At 39.0% G+C, this 26,198-nt stretch overlaps 1 protein-coding gene across 2 annotated transcripts in view; it reads left to right on the forward strand.

Moving 5' to 3' along the window:
* TMEM168 (transmembrane protein 168) overlaps positions 1 to 12,935 on the forward strand; it is a 29,944-nt gene extending 17,009 nt beyond the window's left edge. Inside the window, exons 1-4 of one of the 2 annotated variants that reach the window (XM_041002110.1) lie at positions 3,675 to 3,816; positions 5,047 to 5,189; positions 7,533 to 7,807; positions 10,955 to 12,935. In XM_041002110.1, the coding sequence (XP_040858044.1) occupies positions 3,808 to 3,816; positions 5,047 to 5,189; positions 7,533 to 7,807; positions 10,955 to 11,502 (975 nt within the window). In that variant the 5' untranslated portion in view covers positions 3,675 to 3,807 and the 3' untranslated portion in view covers positions 11,503 to 12,935. Of the gene's footprint in view, positions 1 to 3,674; positions 3,817 to 5,046; positions 5,190 to 7,532; positions 7,808 to 10,954 lie in introns of those variants that run through there. The other variant, XM_041002109.1, reaches the window with a different exon arrangement.
* The last annotated feature ends 13,263 nt before the right edge of the window (positions 12,936 to 26,198 follow it).

Below are 26,198 nucleotides of genomic sequence, written 5' to 3' on the forward strand. Positions count from 1 at the left end.
GGTGGCAGGAATGTAGGAATGTGATTACTGGAGCTTTAGCTGTCTCCCAGGGCTGTGCATTAGCAGAAAGCAGAGCTGGGGCTGGGACTTGAACCCAGGCACTCTCATGGGGGTTGCAGGTGCCGCAACAGGCATCTTAAACACTATTCCTGGTGCCTGTCCCGTTTACCTTTAAGGATGTGCAGCTAGAAGATAGATTGCTAATATATCCCTGGGGGTCTTAACAACTACAGGTAAAGATCTCAACGACAGTAGTCATCAAGGTTAAAAAGTAACAACTATTGAGTTTTGTTTTGTTCATAATGACCTCATTTTGGTTGTCAGATGCTTCATTGCATAGCAACATTTATCGTGCTAGGCATATTTCATGTATGTCTAATCTATAGCTCATAAAAGAAGTACACCCTTTTTATGGATTCAGGAAATCAAGACTATAAAGGTTAATTAACTTGTTCACATACACACAGATGGTAAGTGGCTGAGCTAGATTGAACCAAAGTCTAACAGCAAAACTTGAATCCTTTCCATTACAGCCTACCGCTTCTACATAAAAAGTCACTTCCATTATAAAACTACAAGCAGCTTTGGAATGTTTAAGTGCTGGAACCAAACAAAGCTGTGCAAGTTGTCCGTGGTTTCTTAACTCTAGGTTTCTCACACTGAATGGTGTAGTATGTCCCTCCACGTATTGCCTTGTCATATACATTTCTGTTTCTTTGGCTTCACTTTATATGTTTTCTAAATCTGGGTGATTTACTATAGCACTTAGGAAAAATACTTCTAAATAAGAATTAGATAGTGCTTGATGCAAATGCCATATTTGCTACATGAAATTGTGACACTGGTATTCACATGTTGCATAATGATGTTGTCCCTATTGCTAGAAAAATCTTAGGATACAGTGTTGCTTATGTGACCTTAACGTGCAGATGCAGCTGAAAAGGTCATCAGTGGCCTTAACCTACTTTTTTCCAAAGGATACTGCTTACACTTGTTTGTTGTTCGCTACAATGTGCAGTTTATATTTGTTCCAAAATTCCAGCCCTGTCTTCTGATTGGACAGTGAGCTGAGGCTGGTTTAGAGAAGCGAAGAAGGGAAAGTACCTAGACTTGGTGGCTTTCATCAGAAGAGCTGGTGAAAGTATAGTGAGTACTTGAGAGTAACGAGCGGCCTCTGAGTTGAAGCTGTGGAGTAAAGGCCGGCAAGCCAGGGTAATTGATGCTTTCTGGGCGTGGCAAGTAAATAAAACAACCTAAGTTTGTTCTGGCTTTCCCTGAACATGTTCACCATCTGTTCTGTTAAAGTGGTAGTTTGTTTTTAATTGCCAACTACATTCATGTTTTTGCATGTGTTGCATTAATACTTAATATTGTTTCTCTAAGCTTGCTTATGCAAAATACCTAATGAAAGTAATGATTTTCTCCTAAGAATTTTTCTTTTTGCAAATTTATGACAGCATAAAATTTGATTTTACAAGGGTTTGTTAATATAAAAATGAAGTAATGATAGATTGCCTGTCATCTATAAATTGTAGCTAGTAACCCCCTAAATACCTACTGTTCTGTGTTAAATATTATCTTTGTTGCTATATCACTGACAAGATAATGAATAATATTACCATTTTCATTAGAGTTTTAAATTATTCTCACTTGCTTTATCTACAAATTAGTCAAACTATGTTTTACTTAGTTTACTATAAATGAAACTCTTAATACCTTCTTAAACTGGTTAAAAAACATGTATTTCATGATAAAATCTCAGTAGCTTGAAAATTCTTTATATTTGAGAATCAGAAAGACCAAGTTCTACATGGAACATATTTAGATAAATAGGGTCGTGTTTAAAAATAAATATTTTAGCCCTGCTTTTTTTTTTTTAATTTTTATGACTCGATTTCATAGGTTCTCGGATTCCCCCAATCCCCCATCCCCTCCCCCCATGGTGGATTCCTCCACGTTGTTGCTGTGGTACACTTCATATCCAGTCCTGACTCCTTCATTGCGAGCATGTACCATGCATAGAGTTCAGCTTCTTATTGTCCAGATAGTTTCAGCAATTTCCTTGGGAGACCATCCCTGGTCTGAAAGTAGAACTGGCAGAATATCATCCCTTTCAATGAAAAGCCACAACATAATATCAACAACAATTTACAGCATTATGGAGGTAATTGACATGGTATTGAGTGACCAGTACGTTGGAAAATGCAAGTTCTTAACCACATCCTGTGACTACTTCATTGACATTTCAATTTTAGTTTGTACACAACTTTGTCCTACTTTTAAAAATGGCATTTGGGTTGAACAGAAAAGACTGATTTCTCTTTGCCCTTCCCTGCTTTTCAATAGATAAATAATAAGCATTAAAAAAAAATTCTGCTGAAGATTATGAAAGACGACTTGAATAAATGGGAAAACATGTTGTACGTTCCAGGATAAGAAACCTCAGTGCTGTTCCTGGCAGATATTTGTCAGTGTATTGGAAATGACTTTCACAGCTCTGCTACATCTTCTCGCCCTCCTCGGGAGCAAAAATGAAGACTTCTAAAATGGGCTCACTGGGAAATATCTTCTGCTTTAACCAAACATATTGAAGGAAAAGGTGGTGCCACATATATTAGGGTACTTGAAAAAACTGGAAAAATGAATTGAAACATGCTTATTTTAGTGCAAAGAAATTTTCAAATCTGCATTTTCATGAATTCCTTGAAGATGTCCTGTATACATGGATTTATTTTGTGTGTGGGCACAATCCAATGCCCTTATCTTCTAATTCATTCTCCAGGAATATTTTTTTGAAGTACCCTTTTAGGACAGTTAATGATAAAACCTGGATTAATATGTGTTTATTTTACATGATGTACTCTCTGGAAGGAAAAGCAGAATCTCCTCTTGGAGAAAGTGTCATTTTTCTAGGCCTAAAATAAACCATATGAGATCCAAGTTTTTAACATGTAATATTCAGTTCATGAAATGATCAGGTGTACTGACATAGCACCAGCAGTAAGAAGCAGCAGAACCAACAAAAGGTAGATAAGAATCTTGGAGCAATTAAAATGATCAAACATAAAACCACATACATACTAAGTTGGAAAAATTAATGGTAACTTATGTTAGGAAACTAACCAGTGACAAGGCAGAATTAAAAAATGAAATAAAGAGTCTCAGACAGTGCTAGAAGCAAACTGTAATAGATTACAGCCGGCTGAAGTGAATATTAGTGAGGTGGAAGATGTGAAGAACAGGAGGGTGGGGATGTGGAAAGTACCAAACAGAAGAAATGGGTAAGACTTACCAGATGATACAGAGAGAAGATCTGTGTGTCGAAGAGTCCCAGAAAAGGGGTGGGGGAGAGCGGAGCAAGAGAAGAGAAAGAGAAGGAAATCCCCAGACAGACAAGAAAATCCTTGATTTATGGGAAAAGTTTGACCATTCAGTCAGGTAGAATGGTATTTTCAGTAGCTGGTTCTTGGACAATTAAATTGGGTCATTTTCATAAGCAACAGTCAGCTAAATTTAGACAGCAGACCTAAACCTGAAGGGCAAAACAAAGCCTGTAGAGGATAATATAAAATATGGTTTTTTATTTAGCTTTGTTTGAAAAGATTATTTTGATTTTGATTTGATTGGAAGCATCATCCTCGGTTGGTTCACTCCCCAGATGCCTGCAGCAGCTGAGGCTGGATCAGGCTGATCCGGCAGGTGCTGTCTTGCATGCAAGTGGTGAGGACCCAAGCCGCTGCCTCCGGGATACGCAGTTAGCGAGGAACTGATGACGGAGTGGAGACTGGAGTCAAACCCAGGGCTCTGATGCAGGAGGTAGGCAGCCCAAATGCTCCGTCAGATGCCCATCCCTTAAGTAGTGGCTCAATAATGTGGGTAGAAGGAGACTTAACAAGACACAAAATGACTGCATTACAATTAAGAACTTAAGCAGAAGCACTTAAGGGACTCAGAGAAGGGAAAACATGTTTTCAGTACAGCAAAAGACTAAGCTGACACATGTAAGAACAAATCAAAGCTATATAAGCCAGTGAGAAAACGTTCCAGCCTGTGGAAAAGCAAACAAAATATTTAACAGCCAAGGATGAGACCCAGATGAGTGAAGATATTTCATGAGTAACCAGAGAACATATTTATTCTAGTTTTGTTTATAATAATGGCAAAGTTTAAGCAAGCGAAAAATCAGTGGTACAGGTTCAGCTAAAATTAGACCTAATGTTGGAATGGCTTTACAGGCGATTTAGAATAATGTTAATAAGCTGACAATATGCTAAATTCACAGAATATAATTCCATTTTGAAGGGAAAATCCTACAGTAATGTGCATACACATGAATATGTAATTGTAGAAATAAATATTGCATTAAGTCTGGAAATATTTCAGAAGTTCATATTATATGGTGATGGCACTTGAAATCATTTTAATCATGTTCTGTTCTGTTTATAAATGAGACATGGACTGTGTTACTGATAGTTTATAAACTTGAATATGCCAGAATAAGGCACAATATCCATTTTTTCATTATACAAGTCAGTTTTCCATTTTTAATCAGTTTTTTATTTCTTTAAAATTTTTGATGAGGTGAGCCATGCCTTGGTGTTAAAAAAAGTTCCTGCATTTAGGTTTTATATTATGTGCAACAGAAAGAAAAATGTGGAACTGTGTTGGAATTCTAAAGCTATAGTTCAGGGCTTCACACTCTTAAATGGGACCTTTATTTTTTTTCTGTTTTTAAGTTGCAGTTAATGCCTAATCTTTCCCTGATGGGATTTCTGCTTCCCTATTTCCCTCTGTGCTTTTAGGGTGCCTGACTGCTGCTCATTGATTTTCTTTCGTGCTTTGTAGGAATTAAGGGTTTTTGAAGATAAACTGTAAGAATGAAACAGTTCATTGAGCCGACTTATCTGCTTTAGCATACAGTTGGTTTTAAATTAATTATTATTATTTTTATTCTTTTTGGATGAAGAGGTAAAAGTATGAGTCTATATACAAGTTACAATTGGATACTGACATTTACTATAAGACATTGTTTTCAATTTCTTTTAGCAAACAAATGGCATCTTCTTGAGCATGTTTTTAATTGTTCTGCCGTTGGAATCTATGGCCCATGGGCTCTTCCATGAACTGGGCAACTGTTTGGGAGGAACGTCTGTTGGATACGCCATTGTGATTCCCACCAACTTCTGCAGGTACAGTAATGTGAGATGGCTAATAATGACTTCTTGTTGTAAGTTTCTTTTAAGGATTTATGTATTTTTATTGGGAAGTCAGATATACAGAGAGGAAGATCTTGCATCCGCTGACTCACTCCCCAAGTGGCTGCCATGGCTGAAACTGAGCCAATCCCAAGCCAGAAGCCACGAGCCTCTTCCGGATCTCCCACATGGGTGCAGGGTCCCAAGGCTTTGGGCCATCCTCTACTGCTTTCCCAGGTCGCAAATAGGGAGCTGAGGCGAGATTGGCAGCAATTTCAAAACTGGTGACCTATTGAAACCACTTCAGCGAGTATCTCAGAGCATGCCCCACATGCGGGACTTGGGGTGGGTGGGAAACTGGGTGGGGCTTCTCCCTCAATATCCCCCTCTACCTCAGATATATGAGGGAAACAATATGGAAATAATAATAGTCTTACCCACATTCCTGTAGCCCTTGACCCTTTTTACCCAAATTAACTAGGTAAAGATTGTCAAAAAAAAACAAAAAACAAATAGGGAGCTGGATGAGAAGTGACATCAGTGGGATTAGAATTGGTATCCATATGCCAATTCCATCGCGGCACGTTCAAGGTGAGGACTTTAGCCACTAGGTTACCAATGCTGAGCCCAACATTTCTTAGTATTTCCATACATATGAATTAAACAAAATAACTTGGTTTTTTTCAAAGCTGTTTTCAAGATATAGCCTGTTGCATTTCTTTATCCCAAATTTTTAAAAGGCCTTAAAGAGGAATATTTAATATTCAATTTAAGTATTTTGATGTTTGATTACCTTACATGTTAACCAGAAATCAGAATATATATATTACTCCATATGTTTTATATATATGTATACACACACATATAGTTTGGTTACTGCTACAGATTACAAATGTGGAACATATTATTTTAAGCAAAAACTAAGCTATTACTAGGGCAGTATTGATAACACAAGAAGTAAAATTTAAACATTTCAGATCCCTTATAGGAAAATTTTTTTCTGGATAGCTGTGATAACCCTTGCATTATCAGTTGTGTTTTTATAAGGCTTGGTTTAATATTTTTACTGTACTGGTTTTTTTGCATTTGTTTTAAGATTACATCTAAATCTCCAATTAATGTTCTGTATTATATAGGCAGCTGGTCTAATTTTCAGTAATTGTTTTTAAATGCCATTAATAATTTTTCTGTTATTTATATACCCCAAGTCATTAAACTTGAATACAGCTTTATAATTTGTATTTTTAGTGCAAATACTATTTGTGTAATTTTAAAATATTTCATTTTACCAATTAGATTTTTTTCCTTAAGAATAAAATGTTTAGGGCCTTGCACATGCTGGGATACCATATGGGCACTGGGATTAGAACCGGCTGCCCCACTTCCCATCCAGCTCCCTGCTTGTGGCCTGGGAAAGCAGTTGAGGACGGCCCAAAGCCTTGGGACCATGCACCAATGTGGGAGGCCTGGAAGAGCTACTGGCTCCTGGCCTCGGATTGGCTCAGCTCCAGCCATGATGGCCACTTGGGGAGTGAATCATTGGGTGGAAGATCTTCCTCTCTCTCTCTCCTCCTCTCTGTATATCCGCCTTTCCAATAAAAATAAATGTCTTTAAAAAAAATAATAAAATGTTTAAATTCCACCCAGGTGTTTTTGAAATGCTTGCCATAATCTCGTGTTTAAAAAATGTTGTCCTGAGGCCCAGCATGGTAGCCTCGTGGCTAAAGTCCTCACGTTGCATGAGCCCCGATCCCATATGCATATTGGTTCTTGTCTCAGTTGCTCCACTTCCCATCCAGCTCCCAATTTGTGACCTGGGAAAGCAGTAGATAATGGCCCAAAGCCTTGCGAACCTGCACCTACGTCGGAGACCCGTACGAGGCTCCTGGCTCCTAGCTCCTTGCCTCAGATTGGCTCAGTTTTGGCCATTGTGGGCATTTGGGAAGTAAACCAGTGGGTGAAGATCTTTCTGTCCCTCCTCTTTGTAAATCTGACTTTCCAATGAAAATAAATAAATCTTTAAAAATGCTATCCAATATCTGCTATTTGGTAAGAAGTCATAAATAAAGAACAAAAATATATGAATTTGGAGGTATTCTCCTAGCACTAAGGTTGGTTGTTTTATAAGAACTAAGCTTTTTAGAAACCAGGTTTTGAGTTTCTACTGTTAATTTTTAGCACCATAGGAATTTTAGAAAAACAGATTTCTCAAAATGCTTCCCCCATAGTAGTTAGTAGCAACTGTTAGAATTCTGAGGTGATCGATGACTAAGTGATGGATGCCACGGAACATGGAAGGTTCTTAAACACCCAAATGCCTCTTTCTTTCTCCTTTAGCCCTGACGGTCAGCCAACACTGCTCCCACCAGAACACGTGCAGGAGTTAAATCTGAGATCTACTGGCATGCTCAACGCCATCCAAAGGTTTTTTGCGTATCATATGATTGAGACATATGGATGTGACTATTCCACAAGTGGACTGTCTTTTGATACTCTGCATTCCAAACTGAAATCTTTCCTGGAACTACGAACTGTAGATGGACCTAGACATGACACATACGTTTTGTATTACAGTGGGCACACCCATGGATCAGGAGAGTGGGCCCTAGCAGGTAAATCCACCTGTAGCAGGTTCACTGTCATGAAGATATGCGTACAAGTATTTGTGTAACCTGTTCTTCACACAGACATTAGATTTCTCCATTTTTCTCTTCACGGTTTTCCAGGCATACATACAAGTCTGTTTTTCTTTTTCTCTGTCATATCTACTTAGAATAATTTTAATAATCTCTAATGACTTGGTTATGAGAACTATGCCTTGAAATATTTGTAAAAAAGAAATTCTGTTTGAGACTTAAAATTGGTTTCCCTAATACCTTCCACTAATTCTATGCCATATTTGTAACTGGGACTTTATTTTAAGGAACATATTGTTAGAATGTTGAATAACTCACTTTCTAGGGGTAAAGGTGGACATTTTCTCTTGGGCACCTCGAAGCATCAGCTATGTCATGCTAAGTAATGTACATACTATGAAAGAGGTAGACTTACGTCAGCTTTTTCCTTTCCTAGGAAGTCAGAAACTTACTCTGAAATTCATTATTAATTTTCCTTCATGATTTGTTGGAAATAATTTATGAAATCTTAACTCTACAATAAAGCTGCATTTTAGATAAATGTCTAACAGATACATTCTGGAATAACATGTAACATTTTTTGAAGGGTGCTACCATTAAATCGACTTTATGGCATTTCTCTGTTAGGCAGGAGGACCTGTTCCTGTGTTACTGTCTTTGCTGGAGTGTTTATCTTCAGTAAAAAGAGATAGTGGAGGAAGCCTAGCCTGACAGGGCCCTCCCTTATGTCTAAATCAGCAGGTGTGAGGCCTGCCCTGGAGCAGCAGGCCTGCTGCACTTACTGGTGTTGAAGTTGGCCCAGAAGCTCCCTTTTCAGTTCTTACCCTGGCTTCTTTCACACAGAGCCTCAATGGCCCATTTGCCTCAAAAATAACATGAAACGTTCCTACTCCAAGGAAATTCTTCATTTATTCCCAACTAAATGGCAAAGAACTTTAAACCCCAGGAATTTATTAATAGTCCGGCAACCTTCGAAATAAGAAACAGGACTGCCTTTTACTTGGGTTAGCAAGTCATCATCACTCCAGAACTAAATGCCAATCAGGGAAACCAATTATCCTTCATCACATGCCTTTACTCATAGTACTTCTTAGAATATGTAGTCTTCTTACACTTATGGTGTTTTGGAATAAGGAACCTGGTATTTTTGCTTCTTTGCTTGAGGGTAAAAAGCAATTGCAGTAGCTGCAAGAGAAAGAGAAATAAATGAAAAAAAAAATGTAATCTATAATGCAGTTTATCATAGATAAAGCCTTTAAAAAGCAGTCTCGTCTGCTTGAAATGCATCAGAGGGCTTTTTGTCTGAAATGGACTCCGGTGTTTTGCATCTGGGCCAAAGCCAAGAGAAAGACCAAACAAAAGAAAATGAGAAACATTAAAAGGCTTTAATGCTCCTTTTTCTCTCTTGTTGATAGCTTGTCGATTTGTAAAAGAGAATTAGGGTAGAATGTGCTAAACAACATTTATTGAAATTATTGTGAAAAATGTTAGGCAATGATGTTTTGTGGCTAATGGAATTTATATACTGATTCTTATTATTAATATCCTCTAATTGCTTAGAGAAATTTAACTGGGAAAGCTTTAATGAAAAATTAACATCTAGCCACTTTAAAAAAAAAAAAACAGTATCTTCTGAAAGTACCACTGAAGCAACACGCCATGTGGGAAACCACGTATTTGAAACCATGCCTCTGAGATGATGTTCGTGCATGTTAAAGCAGGTCACAAACATATTTCATAGAGTCTAAAATGTAGCATGCTGATGCAAAAAAAAAAAAACAAACCCAAAATTCATTAAAAAATGGGATGTGGTCTGGCTGAAGAGATCATGTTACTATCTGAAGGCTAGTTTTACTTCCGTGGCATTAGCCAAAAACATGGCTTCTTTGCATACAGATATACATTCTGAAGTTTGATTGTTGAACATTTTGCTAGTAAATTGTCGTGTATTAAATCTTTAATTATAAAAACAACATAGCTAAGTGTGAACATTTTAGAAAATATAAAACAACCAGACATCCAAGTGCCCCACTGTAGTTATGTAAACTTTTGTAGATATGCTTCTATATCTCGTTTTTCCTGCCAGTATAAGGACATTTTCTCACCACTAAAATCTTAATTCATTTTCATTCCTTTCAGATTCTGTGCTCCCTAACCTGTCAGTGGGAGGAAGATCATTATATGTCATTTTTTTGCCCCATTTTTTGCTTCCCATATGGTAGATTTCTAGTGTTGGGATCACTGTACCTGTGCAGTATTGAGACTGAGGTTAGGTGAGAGCAGCATAAACTGAGGGGAGCACCAGAGACTCATTGACCAAAGATTTCAGTGTAATATGCTGAATTATCGCAATTGGTGCTCCCCCCAGAAATCCTCAACAAATGTAACACATACTAGCTATGTAAAAATGCCTAGAAAATTATTACCTTAGACCTTCCTTGTGTGTGTATGTGTGCATTTCTTTTGTGCTTCATGTATAAAATTCATTTAACTCTAAGTCTGTTCTTTCATCTTAGTTAGATAGTGTTTCTTTTTCTTTTAATGGGTACCTGTGTGTGAGGGTGGAAAACTGTCATCAGCGAGTGGAACAGAGGTTGACAGATAGTTCTTGCAGAATGCCTCACTTCTGTCGCAAACTGAAAGTAATTATAGAATGTAAATGGATGAATGTGGTTGAGCTGTAATAAAATGTTACTGATGGAAATAATTATATGAAATGTAAAATTTCTGTAATTTTTACTTCACAAACTTGTTTTTTTTTCTTTCAACTATCTAAAATACAAAACCTAACTCTTAGCTTGCAGGGCATTCAGAAGCAAGTAACAGGTGCATTTGGCTCACAAGTCTGTTTGTTACCTCAGATGTAGAATATTAGCTTCCCTATTTTATCTGCAAGTTTAACAATATAATACAATTTTTAACTTATCATAGCCTATCCCTTTTTAATGTAAGTTTGACTTTTTAAACTGAAATTAAAAATCTGTTTAAAAATATCTTCTATCTTTCAAAAATATTTTGAAAGCGGCACATTGACTTTTTTTTGCTTACATATTTAATTCTAAGAATTAAAAAACCACTTGAGCGGCTTCAGAAATTGTACTGTGGAACTTTCTTTTGTTCCAGGTGGAGACATCCTACGGCTCGAGACACTTTTAGAGTGGTGGAGAGAAAAGAATGGTTCCTTCTGTTCTCGGCTGATTATCGTCTTGGACTGTGAGAATTCAGCTCCTTGGGTGAAAGAAGTGAGAAAAATCAATGACCTGTATATTGCTGTGCAAGGAGCAGAGATGACAAAGACCATTGATATTGAAGAAGCTGACCCGCCACAACTGGGTGACTTTACAAAAGACTGGGTGGAATACAACTGCAACTCTGGTCATAACGTCTGCTGGACAGAAAAGGGCCGCACCGTGAGGGCAGTTTATGGTGTGTCCAAACGCTGGAGTGACTACACTCTGCACTTGCCAACAGGAAGTGACGTGGCCAAGCACTGGATGCTTCACTTTCCTCGCATTACATATCCACTTGTGCATCTGGCCAATTGGTTATGTGGTCTGAACCTCTTTTGGATCTGCAAAACTTGTTTTAGGTGCTTGAAAAGATTAAAAATGAGTTGGTTTCTTCCTACTGTGCTGGACACGGGACAAGGCTTCAAACTTGTCAAGTCTTAGTTTGGACCCCAACATGGGACGTTGCTGAATTCATAGTACCAGTATCACTAACTTACCATTTTTTTCTATGCTATTATTTTTATTTGTGGAAAATACCGTCCTATTTCAGTAGCTGCCCTCACTTTATCTTTTCTCAAGTAATTATAGTATATGTAAGGTATTGGGAATAAGCATTATTTTGTACTAAAAGTAGATTGGGAGTCAAATGCTAACTATGTAAATGCATAAGAGATGTTAAAAATAACTGCACTTTCAGGAATGTTTTCATATGCCTCTCATGGAAAGACGCCCGTTTTCTATACACTTCAATGGCCAATGAAAAAGTACTAATGCCTTATTTTCTAGGCATAAAGAATGTAGACCAACAAATTTGCCACTTTAGGAAAAGTATCAGTTTATTTGCAGAAGATTTTCATGAATAATAGGTTTGAATTTTCAAGACCATTGGAAGAACAACAAACTTTCTAGCAAAAGGAGGAAGCCTGCAAGCAAAACAACCGTAGGCTTCCCTTACACTCATCACATTCCAGGGCCTTGGCGTGACCTGGTACCAATGCAGCTGGGAAGCCAAGATTATTTTTCAAGTCAGAGCGGTCTTCATGCAGCTGACTCCTAAGGGGCTAACCCCTGTGGGTTTCTCCCTCACGCCATTGGTGGGGGCCTCTAGGAACGCTGGCAATCCGGGGAGTCTCAGGTAATGATGTTTTACTAAAGAACAATGTTTTCAGCCAGAAATTGCTTTTAAATAGATTCTTTTTTGCAAAAAGTACTGATAAAGGAAACTTAGCAATATCTCAGTAACAGTCCATTTTAATTTTAAATATTCAGAAAAGATTTTGATATCAGAGTTAATGCTCTAATAGGAAAAGTATTTTTCAAGTTCCCTTTTCTTGATTGACATTTTTTCTACTGAAGGCCAAAAGATAGGAAACTGGTCAGTTTCTTTCTAGTGTACGTGTGTTGTATTATGTAAAAAAAAAAAAAAAAAAAGGATTCACGTTGGTAATTTTAGTTCAGCATAATGGTGTTGTAATTTTTTAAACTTAATTCAGTGTTCTGTTTAAGGCAGGTACTGTTCAGGGTATCTCTCAAGTGGTAATTCATTTCATATTCCCTTCCAATAATCCTTACATTCTAAGTTATTATCTTTGAGAATTAACAAGAGGGGAACAATTAAATTGAGAGATAATCTAATCTTTGTTATTAAAATGGTGTAGCTTCTCACCATGGAAGCCATTTTCTATCTTCAAAGAAAGGAAATAATCCCTCCACTATTTTCTACCTGGTGACTTGAAAATTCAACTTTTAGCTGGAAGTCACTTAGGGTCAGGGAACTTCTATACACTATCTGTGCATCATTGTTAGAGTCTGGTATTTCTATGTAATCGAATATGACTTTCCTAATGTTTTGAATAAAATTTTGTTAAAAATTAGTTTTCCATTTAATGTGTAAATTATAGCTTCTGTTAGTTTAGAATATTAAAAGTGCAAGTTGGACCCCAGCATGATAACCTAGTGGCTAAAGTTCTCCCCTTACACGCACCAGGATCCCATATGGGTGCTGGTTCTAATTGGCGCAGCCCCACTTCCCATCTAGCTTCCTGCTTGCGGCCTGGGAAAGCAGTCAAGGATGGTCCAAGGCCTTGGGATCCTGCATCAAAGTGGGAGACTCGGAAGAGGCTCCTACCTCCTGGCTTTGGACCAGCTCAGCTCAGCCATTGTGGTCACTTGGGGAGTAAATCAGTGGATGGAAGATCTTCCTCTCTGTCTCTCCTCTTCTCTGTATATCTGACTTTGTAATAAAACTGAACAAATTTTTTTTAATGCAGAAGTTACAAAAATGCCCATGTTTTAAGAGTTCACATTTGGTGCAGGTTGATTTTAAATTTTAAGTATTTATATTAGCATAGCCTGACTGCAGTAGTATGTTTTCTTACAGGTATATTCAGACATTGCACAGTGGATAAGCCAAATGCTCAAAATATGACTTTATAGCTTCAAAAACCAGTCAAACTCCTGTTAAGTAGAATCTTCAGTTTCTTGGCTAGAGTTGAACAAATTTGCCTTAACTAAAGCAAATGTCTTCACTCTGAGAAAGCCAAATAAAAAATATTACATCTAAATTCTTTATATAACCTAAATCAGCACCAAAAATTACATTCATAACATGTATTTGCAGCCAAAAGACAAGAGTGAAAGTTTTCCAGGTCTTGAAAGAGACTTGGGCATCTAGATATAACAAGCTCAAAGGACCCCAAGCAGACTCAACCAAAAAAAGGTCTCCAATACATACTGCCCCCAAATTATCAAAAATCAAAAATTTTGACTGCTTTCCCGGGCCACAGGCAGGGAGCTGGAAGGGAAGCGGGGCTGCCAGGATAGAACCGGCGCCCATATGGGATCCTGGGCGTGCAAGGTGAGGACCTTAACCACTGCGCCACCGTGCTGGGCCCCAGCTAAAATAGACTAAGTCAATACTATAAAAAGAGATAAAGACATATTTTGAGAAAAGGTTTGGTTCAGTGACAAGACCTAGCGTATAGATTATATAAACCTAACACAGGACCATCCAAATACATACAGCAGAAGCTGTTAGACTTAAAGAGATAAACCCTAACGTATTAATACTGAGTGATTTCAGTACTCCAATCTCACCAACAGACTCACTCAAAAGAGAAAAAAAATATATATTCAACAGAGTTAAAATATATTGCCAAATAAATGGGCTTAACACACATTTGCAGGACATTTTACCACAAAGCTATAGAATATACATTCTTCTCAATGGCACATGGAACTTTACTATAGAATAGACCCTATATTGGGCCGCAAATTTAAAAATATTGAAATTATACCATGTTTCTTCTTGGATCACAAAGGAATAAAACTACAAAAATAATTAATAGAAATCTGTAAATACTTGGAAATTGAACAACATAGTAGTGAGTGGTTCTTTGCAGCACCCATTGGTTGGCTGAGGATGGAGAGCAGAAAAAAAACTGATCAACTATCCCAATGAAGCTTGACAGCAAGTATCGGGTGGAGGAAGACTTGGAGGTAGACTAAGACAGCCAATCAACCCTGGAAGGATTTCCTCATCCTGGAGCAGTGATAACGGCAGCATCTCAGAACTATCGAAAGCACATGAGCAGAACCCTCAGAAAATGCTCCGTAGAGGGGACCCTGGCTGACATCAGTGGCAGGCTGGGTGTAGCTTCTCCTTTTATATCTCCCCCTCCCACATATACAAGAAGAAGAAAAAGAAAATGTGTAAACAATGGTCTCATCCACTATGCCCTGATCCTCGACCCTTTCCACCTTGATCAACTATGTAAACATCATCAAAAGTAAAAGAAAAAAAACCCAGAAAATAAATCAACTAAAAAGAAAATACAGTTCTTGAAATACATGAAAATGAAATCACAATATATCGAAACTTGTGGGATACAGCAAAAGTAGGAGGGAGGTTTATACTTAAAAAGATAAATGTTTCAAATTAAAGAACTAATGAGGCATACTGAAAACTCAGAAAAACAAGGACAAAACCCAAAATCAGCCAGAGGGGAGAAATGTTAAGGATTACAGCAGAAATAAGGGAAATTGAGCATAAAAATAAATACACAGTATCAGCAAAACAGTTTGTTCTTGGAGAAGATGAAGTTGATAACCCTCTACCCAGAAAGCAAGGGGAAAAAAGAGAAAAGCCTTTGATAAATAGAATTGGAGATGGTAAATGAGAAATTACACCCGATGCTCCTAAAATACAAAAGATCAGAAAAACAACTGCTGTGAAAAAACTTACAGTAAAACCTTGCAGACATGAATAAATTCCTGGAGATAATGTAAAAAGATGAGATCAACAAGACATTTGCATTTCCTCCATTTGCATTAGAATGGAGACAGCTGGAGGATAGCATGTTGAATGACATGAATGATACACAGAAATACAGATACTGCACATTCCTCTTTATATTTGGATGCTAATATCTTAATATCTTTTGACTGCACAGGCAGTCAAAGCCAAAATGAACAAATGGGACTACATCAAACTAAAAAGCTTGTGTACAGCAAAGGAAACAATTAACAAAGTGAAGAAGCAACCAACAGAATGGGGGGAAATTTTTGCACAATACACAAGTGATAGGGGACTAATATCCAGGATTTACAAAGAGCTTCAGAAACCCTGGGACAGAAAAAAAAACCAACCAAACAAACAAGAACCCTGTAACAAAATGGGCAAAGGAGATGAACAGACATTTTTTGAAACAAACAGATTCAAATGGCTAACAAACATAGAAAATGCTCAGGCTCCCTAGCCATCAGAGAGATACAAATGAAAGCCACGTTGAGGTACCACCTAACTACAGTGAGACTGCCTACATTCAGAACTCAACTAACAACACCTGCTGGCCTGGATGTGGGGAGAAAGGCACCCTCTTTCACTGCTGGTGGGAGTGTAAGCTAGTACAACCACTGTGAAAAATCAGTATGGAGAGTGCTTGGAGAATTGCAAATCTGCCATATGACCCAGCTATCCCGCTCCTAGGAATAGACCCAATAGAAGTGAAATCTGCATATGAGAAGGAATCTGTAATCCTATATTTGCAGCAGCACAATCTACAATAGCAAAGACATGGAAAAGATCCAGATGTGAGTCCAAAGAAGAGTGGTTAATAAAACTGACACATCTACTCCATGGAATATTATTCAGCTATTAAGAAGAATGAAATTATACTATTTATAACTAGGTGGTCCCAACCTAAAGACCATTACGCTCAGTGAAATGAGTCAATCACAAAATAACAAATACATATGTTCTCTCATATAAGGAAACAATCCAATCCATGCTGGGTTTTTTTTTGTTTGTTTGTTTGTTTGGCTGTATCCCATGTGTTTTGATTTTTTTTTTATTTCAGTTTTGTTTATTCCAAATAATTTTTCTCTTGAATTCATCATTGGCTCATGGATTACACAGTGGCATCATTTTTCCCAAAAGACTTTTGTGTTTCCTTTTTGTCCCTCATGTGTTGGTTACTCAGTGGCGTGTTTTTTCATGGCTTCTTAATTATGGAAATGTATAGTGATGGAGTACTGGGGTCTGTCATATAAGATGTGGGGGTATAATGGAACATGCATCCCTATTTCCAGATAAAAGATGGATTTAATGAAACTGTTGGACACGTGTAGACAATGGGATGCTGGACTGCCTGACATTGTCTGTACCAACAATGTCAGGGTACACTTAAATAAGAGAATGATAGAATTATGATTCCTTATGCAGGACTACACCATTGTAGTAAAATGGGGAGAATTTGTTGAGGGGGTGGGAGTTTGGGGGGGGGAAATCCCAGCCTATATGAAATTGTACTACATAATTCAAAATTTAAAATAAAAATATTTTTTAAAAGAGCATATGTTAAATCACAGTCTATGAATTTTATTTCCCGAGGGGGTGCGGGGGGGAAGGTTACAGTTTGAATTGTCATTTTGGAAGCAAAAACTTTCATTGCTTTCAGACCAAAAGAGGAAAAAGCAGAATTTAAAAGAATAACCTCATAAGAAGCCAAAAAAGGCCCTTGAAAATTAAAGATAAAAGGCATAGTGAGGAGGGAGAATTAATTCTACTTTCACCATTTCAGAACTTTCACAGGCAGTATAAGGCAGCAAGATAGACAAGAGTTGAACCAATTTATGAATCAAATTGTTCTGTGCAAAGAGTTCCTCTTGGAGAAATTTACATAAATGAAAGTTTACTAATTGCTATTTCTTGGACACTTCATTGAGGTGCCAAGAGCACCAGAAAGGCACCTTGGTCTCAGTGATGAATCTTCAAGGTAGGTTTGTGTCGCCATCTTTGAGGTGAGCATCACCCAATGCCATTTAGATAATGTTACCAACAGGATTTGGATCAAGTCTTAACTCATCCCATCTCCAACACACTCCCCACCATGAAAACTATGCACTTAACAACATGTAGTTTAGTCATAGTGTTCAAATATATCCCAAGTTCTTAATTATCTAGAAGAAACAGATGGGCAAACATTTTCCAACAAAATTACATTCTTCATTAAAAAAAATAGTAAGGTTCCTGAGATTTTTCAAGTTACAAAATAGATCTCCAAAACAGATGCACTAAACTTAGCCTGCAATTCTGAATGCACTCAAATGTTTTATGGAGGTACCAAGCATCCAATTTTCCCTATTGTCACCCACCCTGCATATGTACTTCAAGCTTAATTTTAATTCTGCTAAAAACTTGAATTCATTTCTGGGCAAAAGTAGAGTTTTCCTTTCTGAAGTGATTTATAATACAAGACAATATAATTATGTTAGAAGACATTTCAATTTGAAAATTCATTTCCAACCAAGATTTGTGCAAAATAAAATCTAATTTATGCTAAAGAATAGTGAACCTGCTAATCAGTTCTGTTTTAATTTCTTTCAGGAAGAAAACTGGTGTTGATTTATTCTCCATCCAGCAGTTATCATATTGCCTTTTAAAATTCTTCAGTCTATTTCTACATTTTCAGAAATGAGGGTTGCATTATCTATTTACCACAAAATGAGAAGCTTTGCTATCCAAACTATAAAAATAGAGCACTTGCATTTCATCCTTGAAGATTACGTATTTCCAGGTACATTTGCTTTTATTTCCTTTACTTTCTATTGCTTGAATCCCAATGCCTTCTCTACTGTTTTGTTAACTGTATCTCAGTGTTATTAAACACGATGCTGAAGCAGAGTTTGTCCCAAGACCATTACAAGATAGCAAGTTGGAGAATTAAAAAAAATGATCACGATAGAAGATAAATAGATGACACAATGGTCCTTAAATGGTGTTTTTAATGGAAAATCCCATGCAAGAGATGAAAAGTTATCAGGAAACATGAATTGCTTCATTAACTTTATACTCAATTTCTATCAGTAAATGATTTTTAATGCCTATGTTCATCATTTTGTGGCTTCTAGTACTCTTTACGTGCATTTTAAATTAAGCTTTTTAAGATGAATGATGCTTAGTGCATCTTCTATATAAAGCATCTCAACCACTAATTCACAGAACCAGGCAGCTGATGAGCCAGTGTTGCTTTGTGATGCAAATGACTAATTATTAAATGTAAAATGTGGCAGCTATAATTGCCACTTTGTCTGAAGTTACCTAAAAATTGCCAACATATTCTGAGGTATGATTCTGGAAAATCAAGACCACAATGTTTTCTCTTATTGTATTTCTATGGGATTTTGAGCCCAGGTTCGGAGTCATATGGAGTTAGGCCATCTGCATCACAGAGCTGGAAACGGCGCCCTGTCAAAGCCAAGAAGACTGAAGTGAACCCAACACATTAGTTTTCAGAGTTGGTTCTGGAAGTGACAGCTCCATCAGCAAACAACGCATCGGCATTTGTAGGGTTGCCTGCTAAAAATGCTTCTGTAATAAAATAGGAAGGTTATTTAAAACTGAAGTATAGTTCAGTTTCAAATACAGATTTATAAACATTTGAATAAATAGTGGGGAGCAAAACCATGACAGTTAGCTACATTGTTCCTGGAACGTGGTTAAAAAGAGATTTTCAGAAATTGGAATAGTTTGAGAAATGTTTTTAAATTGAGCACTAGGGATTTAGTTAACCTCAGCTAACAGCCAACTTTGTTGTAAGCACTTGACATTGAGTTAACTCATTTAATCTTCTTAATAAACCTATGAGAGAGGTGCTATTATTATCCCAGTTTCAAGGATGAAAAAAAAAAAGAGGCAGAGATGTAAAATGAAGTGAAAATTAACTCACAGAAGGTTGTATGTAGGAGAGGGACGTGCAGACCCTGGCAGTCTGTTCTGAAGCCCAACTCCAACCATTAGGCTAAACTGTCTCCCCCAACTAAAATTCAAAATTGACTATAAAAGGTCAGTTTTCATTAAAATCACAGAATATTCGGAGGAATTTTAGCATATACTGAAAGCCATGAACAAACTTCAAAATTGAGCAAATCATTCATTAGCTTTAATGGGCTTTCACTGGGTTCTTCTGTCCCTGACAACAAGACTCACCCTGCACCTGCAACCTCTCAGCCCCTGACATTTAAACTGATGCTCAGTGCACTGTGCTTTCTCTGAACACTTATGTTCTCCTAGACAAAGTGAATCTCAACTTTGTCACTTAAGCTAACATGATACGGACTTTAACAACGAGAGAAAGAGTTCCCATCCATTAGTTCACTCCTCCAAATACCCATGACAGAATTAGCCAGAGACCAAAGTGGTGATTCAATAGACTAATCCTCTATCTTGTAATCCCAGCATCCTATATGGACACCAATTCTAGTCTCAGCTGCTCCACTTCCAATTCAGCTTCCTATATATAGCCTGGGAAAGCAATGGAGAAAGGCTCAAGCCCTTGGGCCCCCTGCATTCATGTATGAAACTCTGGATCCTGGCTTCAGTTGATCTGAGCTTTGGCCATTATGACCATTTGGGGAGTGAGCCAGCAGATGGAAGATATCTCCATCTCTCCTCTCTGTAAATATGCCTTTCAAATAAATAAATACATCAAAAAATTTAGCCAGAGCCAGGAGTCTGGAACTGAAACCAGGTTTCCCACAAAGGGAGGAGAAACCCAATCACTTGAGCTATCACTGCCATCTCCCAGGGCACACGTGAACAGGAAGCTGGAATTGGGAACCAGAGCCAGGACCTGCACCTGTGGAATGTGATGTGTGTGGACATGGCATCTTAACAGCTAGCTTATGCCCTTTCTACAAAAGTTTTTTTCAAAGTTATTTATATGAAAGGCAGAGTCAGAGAGAAATGGAGGGGGAGTAAGAGGAGACAGAGAAATGTCGTCTGCTGGTTCACCCCTCAATTGACCACAACATCCAGAGCGGGGCCAGGTTGAAGCCAGGAGCCTGGAACTCTATCCAGGTCTTCCACAGAGGTGGTAAGCACCTGCCACTTGGGCCATCTTCTCACAGCTTTTCAAGCTGGATCAGTAATGAAGCAGCTGAGATTCAAGTCAGCAATTACATAGGATGCTGGGCTTAAAGGTGCCAGCTGCCCAACCTGCTACACCATGACACCCTTAGAACAGTTTCTAACTGACTCAGACCCCCACCTATCCTTCTCAAGATTATGCTACATTGAAAATCACCATACAACCTAAATTTCCCCAATTCCTTAAAATTCCTAGTCAATATTTCAAAACTCTTAGGAACAAGAAAAAAAAAAAAAACACAGAGGATATATGTGTGATTGAAAGCACTTGTCTAACATTTTCTTGGCCTGGGTAATACATCCTGTTTTATACTAAGCATCATCAGTATTTTTTTTTTCAGTCATTTTAAAGTTATTTTCCTACCTAAATTGACAAGGATATCATTAGTTTTTAGATAGCAGTTAAGGAACAGAAACGAAGATTCCTCCTGTTCACATGCCATAGATGCTCCATAGGCTTTTCTTAATGTTCTCAAAATAAAACTATTTCCATCTTGCTTTTAAGAGAATCTTAGCTAGGATTTTACTTTGAACATGCTTATCCTTTGTTCTTCATCTCCTATGAAGCGTTTTTATTCAGAAGGAGGTACTCCCCGTGGGTTGGTAAGCGTCGGATGAATGAGAAGTGCAGCAGATTCTGAGCAAGTACTGCATCTCACTTAAAGCTACATCCTTCTACCTGCATCCCCTGTGCTCAGACTTGGAATACCCAGCAGTCAGACTTCCTTCTCCTCCAATTTCAATCACTAAGAACCGTGGTGTGTCACTTGGGTTAGTTGTTAGTACGGCTGACTTTAATCTTTTCATAATTTATATTGCGCACAGGCTCAGTATTCTTGAGGTAGTCAACAGTTAAAATAGGAGCGCTAAGGGCAGGTTAGTCTAGTGGTTAACACGTCCGTGTGACTCATGGGTAAAGCCATTGCTTGCAATAAGGGGATCCTGTATCGGGGTGCCGATTCCTGTCCCAGCTGTTCCCACTTAGGATCCAGCTTCCTGCTAATGCACCTGAAAAATCTGTGGATGATAGCTCATGTACTTTGGCCCTGCCACCCACTGGGAGAACTGGATGAAGTTCCAGGCTCCTGGCTTTGACCTGACCCAGCTCTGGCTGTTGCCACCATTTGGGGAATAAATCACAGGATGAAAGCTCTTCTCTGTCTCTTCCTTTCTCTCTGTAACTCTGGTATTTTTTTTTTTTAATAAGAAGTCCACATTCTATACCAGAGGACCTGAGTTAGAATCCAGTTCTAGCTCTTAACTGTACCTTAGTGTTAGTATAGACCTTGAGAAGCAATGGTGATGGCCTGTGATCAATAGGACACCTAGATTGAGTTTGTTGCGTGGCTCCAGCTTGATCCAGCCCCCTCCTGGCAGCTGTAGGTATTTGAAACTTGAACCAGCAGATGGGAGGCCTCTCTCTCACCTCCACCCCTCTTCCCTGTCAAATGAATTTTTTTATAAAACTAGTATTTATCCTTGTACCTGCTGATTCCTGTGTGTCTTCTTCCAAACCCTACTAAACTAGAAAGAAAAGTAAAAGGTTTGATTAAACTCTGGTTAAAAATGATAGAAAAATCACAATATTTTATATGAAAGGGTCTGAATATCTCAAGCAACATAGGAAGCAGTGTGGCAAGAAAGGTGAGGGGGAAAGTTATTTAAGAGAGAGAGAGAATGCGTGGGAGCAAGCATTCCCATCATCTAGTGTCACTATTGAAATTAGACTGGATTGGAGGCAAAATCCAGGAGCTGGAAAACCCTAACAGCTCTCCCATGTTGGGAGTAAGAATCCAACCACCTGACATCACCACTAACCTCCCCCTGATGCCCGAGTCTTCACAGGAGATTAGAATCGGGAGCCAGAGCTGGGAACAAACTGGATTCTGTCATATAGACACAGGTGTCTACACAAAATACCCATTCTTTTCCTGTTTGATTTAGAACTAAATGGAAGTTCTGTTTTTGATATCTCTGCCCAAATCCACCCTTCCTCCTACTGCTGGAGCTGGGGCTTGGCAAACCACACTTCCACTTGGCACGACGGCTCCCTCCTAAATTCTGCCACTGTGTTTGTGTGTATTTAGGTGGTGTGGTTTAGCCCTGGGGCACCTGGTGGAAGGAGAAAGGAATACCTGCCTTCTTCTTCTTCTGTCTGTGCTCCATTCCTGGGAACATCAGCTTGTGATGCTGCCCTCCTCTGACACCCCAGCACAGCACTGACAGAACCAGCCTGCTACATCTCCTCAGACTCCAGCACCAGCTGCCTGCTGATGCCCCTGCCCACACCTGACATTCAGCTCTCTGGGACTTCTCTGCAGAACCTCTAAAATTTCATCTGGCCAACCTCTTCCTTTTGTTCTCCCAGCCGGAGGAGGATAGCAGCTTCCTGAGGCTGCTGTCTCCTGTTCCCTGCCTTTCTAGACATCTAATTGACAGCTTCATACCGAATGGATGACTCTCTTACATCCTCCGGGTTAGATAACTAGGGTCAGTGCTATATCCTGGCATGAGCTTAGTGGCCACAATGGACATAGCTATGCCTCTCATTACGTTCACTTACATGAAAAAGCAAGATGCTGCCTAGTACAGCCACGCAATCTGCCTGAACTAGTGATGGGAAATCCTTGCCATGATACTTCACTCACATGGGCCCAGCCTCATCCCAGATGTTACAGGCACCTGGGGAGTAAAACAGTTTATATTTTTTCGTGAACTTTTTAAAGACCTCTCAGTTTTTCAAAAAATTATTGTACTAATAAGCATTTTTACATTGTATGCTCTACATATGTATTAAAATACCCACGAATATAACAGGAATGAATAAGGAACCCAATATGCACTGGCAAGAATTGTAGGCTAGAAAAAAAACACTCAGGTTGAACTCTGAATGTAACTTGGGGTCAAATTTCACCCGTGTGAGGTTTGGCACAGTTACGGACTCTCTGAATGTCACTGACAGGAATGCAGAGTGAGGGGAGGCTCATGCTGGCACAGTGGGCACCGAGTTTCTTTCGAGCTGAAGAATGTTTAAGCAGGGTATGTCATTCTCAGGCCTGCACTTCAAAAGGATCACTCTTGGGGCTGGCACTGTGGCTTAGTGGGCAAAGCCACTAGGACACACCACTTCTGATGGAGCTCCCTGCTCATGGCCTGGGAAAGCAGCTGAGGAAGGCTCATATGCTTGGGCCCCTGCACCCCAAAGATACCTGGCTTTAGACTGACACAAGATCTCCAGAAGGCATTTGGGGAGTGAACCAATGGGTTGGAAATTCTCTGTCATGCTGCCTTTTAAACAATTTTTGTTTTTTAAAGACCACTCTTTGAAAACTAAATAAAGTAATGCTTTAGACTCAAATTAGAGAATGTGAAGAAAAGGAAATTAGGAGTCTTCAATCATAAATGTGCAAGAGAGAAATGATGGATTTCAAGAATTATTGTGTTAGCACCAAGGGACAAAGACAAAACCTGAGAATTAAAGCTACGAAGATGTGGTTTCCAACCAAAACAATTGGGTGGAAGGACAGACTCGGGATGTATGAATTCAGTGTGAGCCATATATGACTAGTGTGTGTGTTTGACACAGACACAGGTTTTCTCAGCCTGCGCACTGCTGCATCCTTGTTTTGGGAGAGGCTTGAATGGAGAAACTGAATAAGCAGTGAAATGAGGTTAGCTCAAAACAGAGATTGGAAGCCAGCTGTACACAGATGCTATCAAAGAGAGGAACCCGTGCAGGGGTGTGCCAGGTTAAACCAGCATCAACAATGCCAGCATCCCAAATGAGTACTTGTTAGAGTCTTGGTTTACTCTGCTTCCAGTCTAAGTCCCTACCAATGCACCTAGGAAGGCGGGTTGATGATGAGTCAAGTATCTGGACCCTTGCCCGGCCCCCCAGTGATGGAGTTGTTAGCTCCTGGAATCACCTCTGGCCTACCACTGGCTGTTTACAGCCATTTAGGGAGTGAACTAGGAGATGGAATATCTTCGTCCCTCCATCACTGTGCTTTTCAAAGAAAGATTTATTTTTTTTAAAAAAGCTCACTGTCCATTTTAAATATGTACTTAGTACCATCGCAGTCAAGCTGTTAAAAAATGAACACCTGGTTCCAAACATTTTTAACGATGCAATCTTTCTCAATTTTCTAATATTAATCCAGTTCTGCATTCTAAGAATAATTCTTGCTTGGTCATTATTGTTTTCTTAATGTGGCATTCGAATGTATTTGCTAACATTTTATTTTTGTACTGTAGGTCTTTCTAAATGTTCATCTTCTCTAGTTACTTTATATTCAATACGGGAAGATTTCATTATCTGAATTCCATAGGGTCCAACTGTATTGTTTGTTGTATGTGCTAGCCTGCCATCATCATAGTTTATTTTCCTGTTTAGTAATTTTGCATTGGATTTGTATTTGCTTTAACATAGGAAGCCCAAAGGGCTCAGGCTGGAGATGCTGTCTCCAGGATTTTATTTGCTCTTGCCAGACACCAGAAGTACTGCCAACCTGGGACTATTTTATTTTCTCAATGTGGAATGTTTCTGAATCTGTGAACGGCATAAATTAAACCTTCAAAATCACAAAGGAGTGAGGAAGTTAAACATTCAGAGGGGACCAATACTGTGATTTTTCACTGCTGTTGCTGTTTCTCTCCCAGTGCTACAGCCAGATTCCCCTCCCCACCAGCTACCTTTAGAGTTATCGATTTTTCTGATATATTCCTGAGGTCAAACCCGTCAAGGGTCCTGACCTTGCAGTTGTATCCTACATAGTTCCTAGTCCTGGAGAGGCCTGGTACATTTCCCCCTTTCATTGCCTTAGCCACAATCAGCCCCGGGTTCCAGACTCAAGGTATCTGTGTTTGCTCTGGGGTAGCTGGGCTTCTCCGTTCACTCCCAGCCCTGCTCTCTGTTCAGCTTCATCTTTTGGCTGTTGCTAACTTTCTTTTAGAGTTCAAGGAGAATTTCCACCTGCTGGGTCACTTGCCTCATGGCCACACCATTAGGACTGTGCCACGCTGGACCCAGGAACTCTGTTCCGGGTCTCCCGTACAGATGGCAGGAAAGACACTTCTGCCTTTCTGGGTGCATTAGCAGGCAGCTGACTAGAAGCAGAGAAGCTGGCGTGTCCATGTGCAAAGCTGGCTTTGCAGGTGGTAACTTAACATGCTGAGCCACTTGCTGGCCCCTCAGCCACTTTTTAAGGGCTTCTTGTTCAGGATCTTAGGCAGCAAGGCTTCACAAAATATGTGACTTACAGTACTCGGAATTACTAAGTCTTATGAAGGAGACATTTCTCCTCACTAAACTAGAGCCCCAGAGGGCCAACAATAGGTCTGAAAGCCATTGGTAGAGATAGAAAATTCACACATACTTCTTAGGATCTTAAAAATCCCAAAGGCATAACCTAAGAATATCTACAAATTTGTATATACTCTTTCCAGGTATTTCTTGACCGTTGATTGCAGCCAGTGTAGGTGACAGACAACCAAAGATTGTGATGCTGTAGCGTGTTACCCATAACAAGAGGCATAAATTTCCCAGCTCTGTAATTCTCCCCAGTAGGCTCCAGATGTAGACATCTTGCTCAGAGAGCCACTGCTCAGTCCGAGTTGCATGCTTTATTAGCTACACACAGTTCATCATCAGTATCAGTGGTTACAATCACTGCCTCGCTGAAACAAAGACCTCCATGCGAGGAACACTGAA

This window comes from Ochotona curzoniae, unplaced genomic scaffold (genome assembly GCF_017591425.1).
Source record: "Ochotona curzoniae isolate NIBS_2020 unplaced genomic scaffold, NIBS_Ocur_1.0 scaffold_2476, whole genome shotgun sequence".
In the NCBI taxonomy this organism is placed as follows: Eukaryota; Metazoa; Chordata; class Mammalia; order Lagomorpha; family Ochotonidae; genus Ochotona; species Ochotona curzoniae.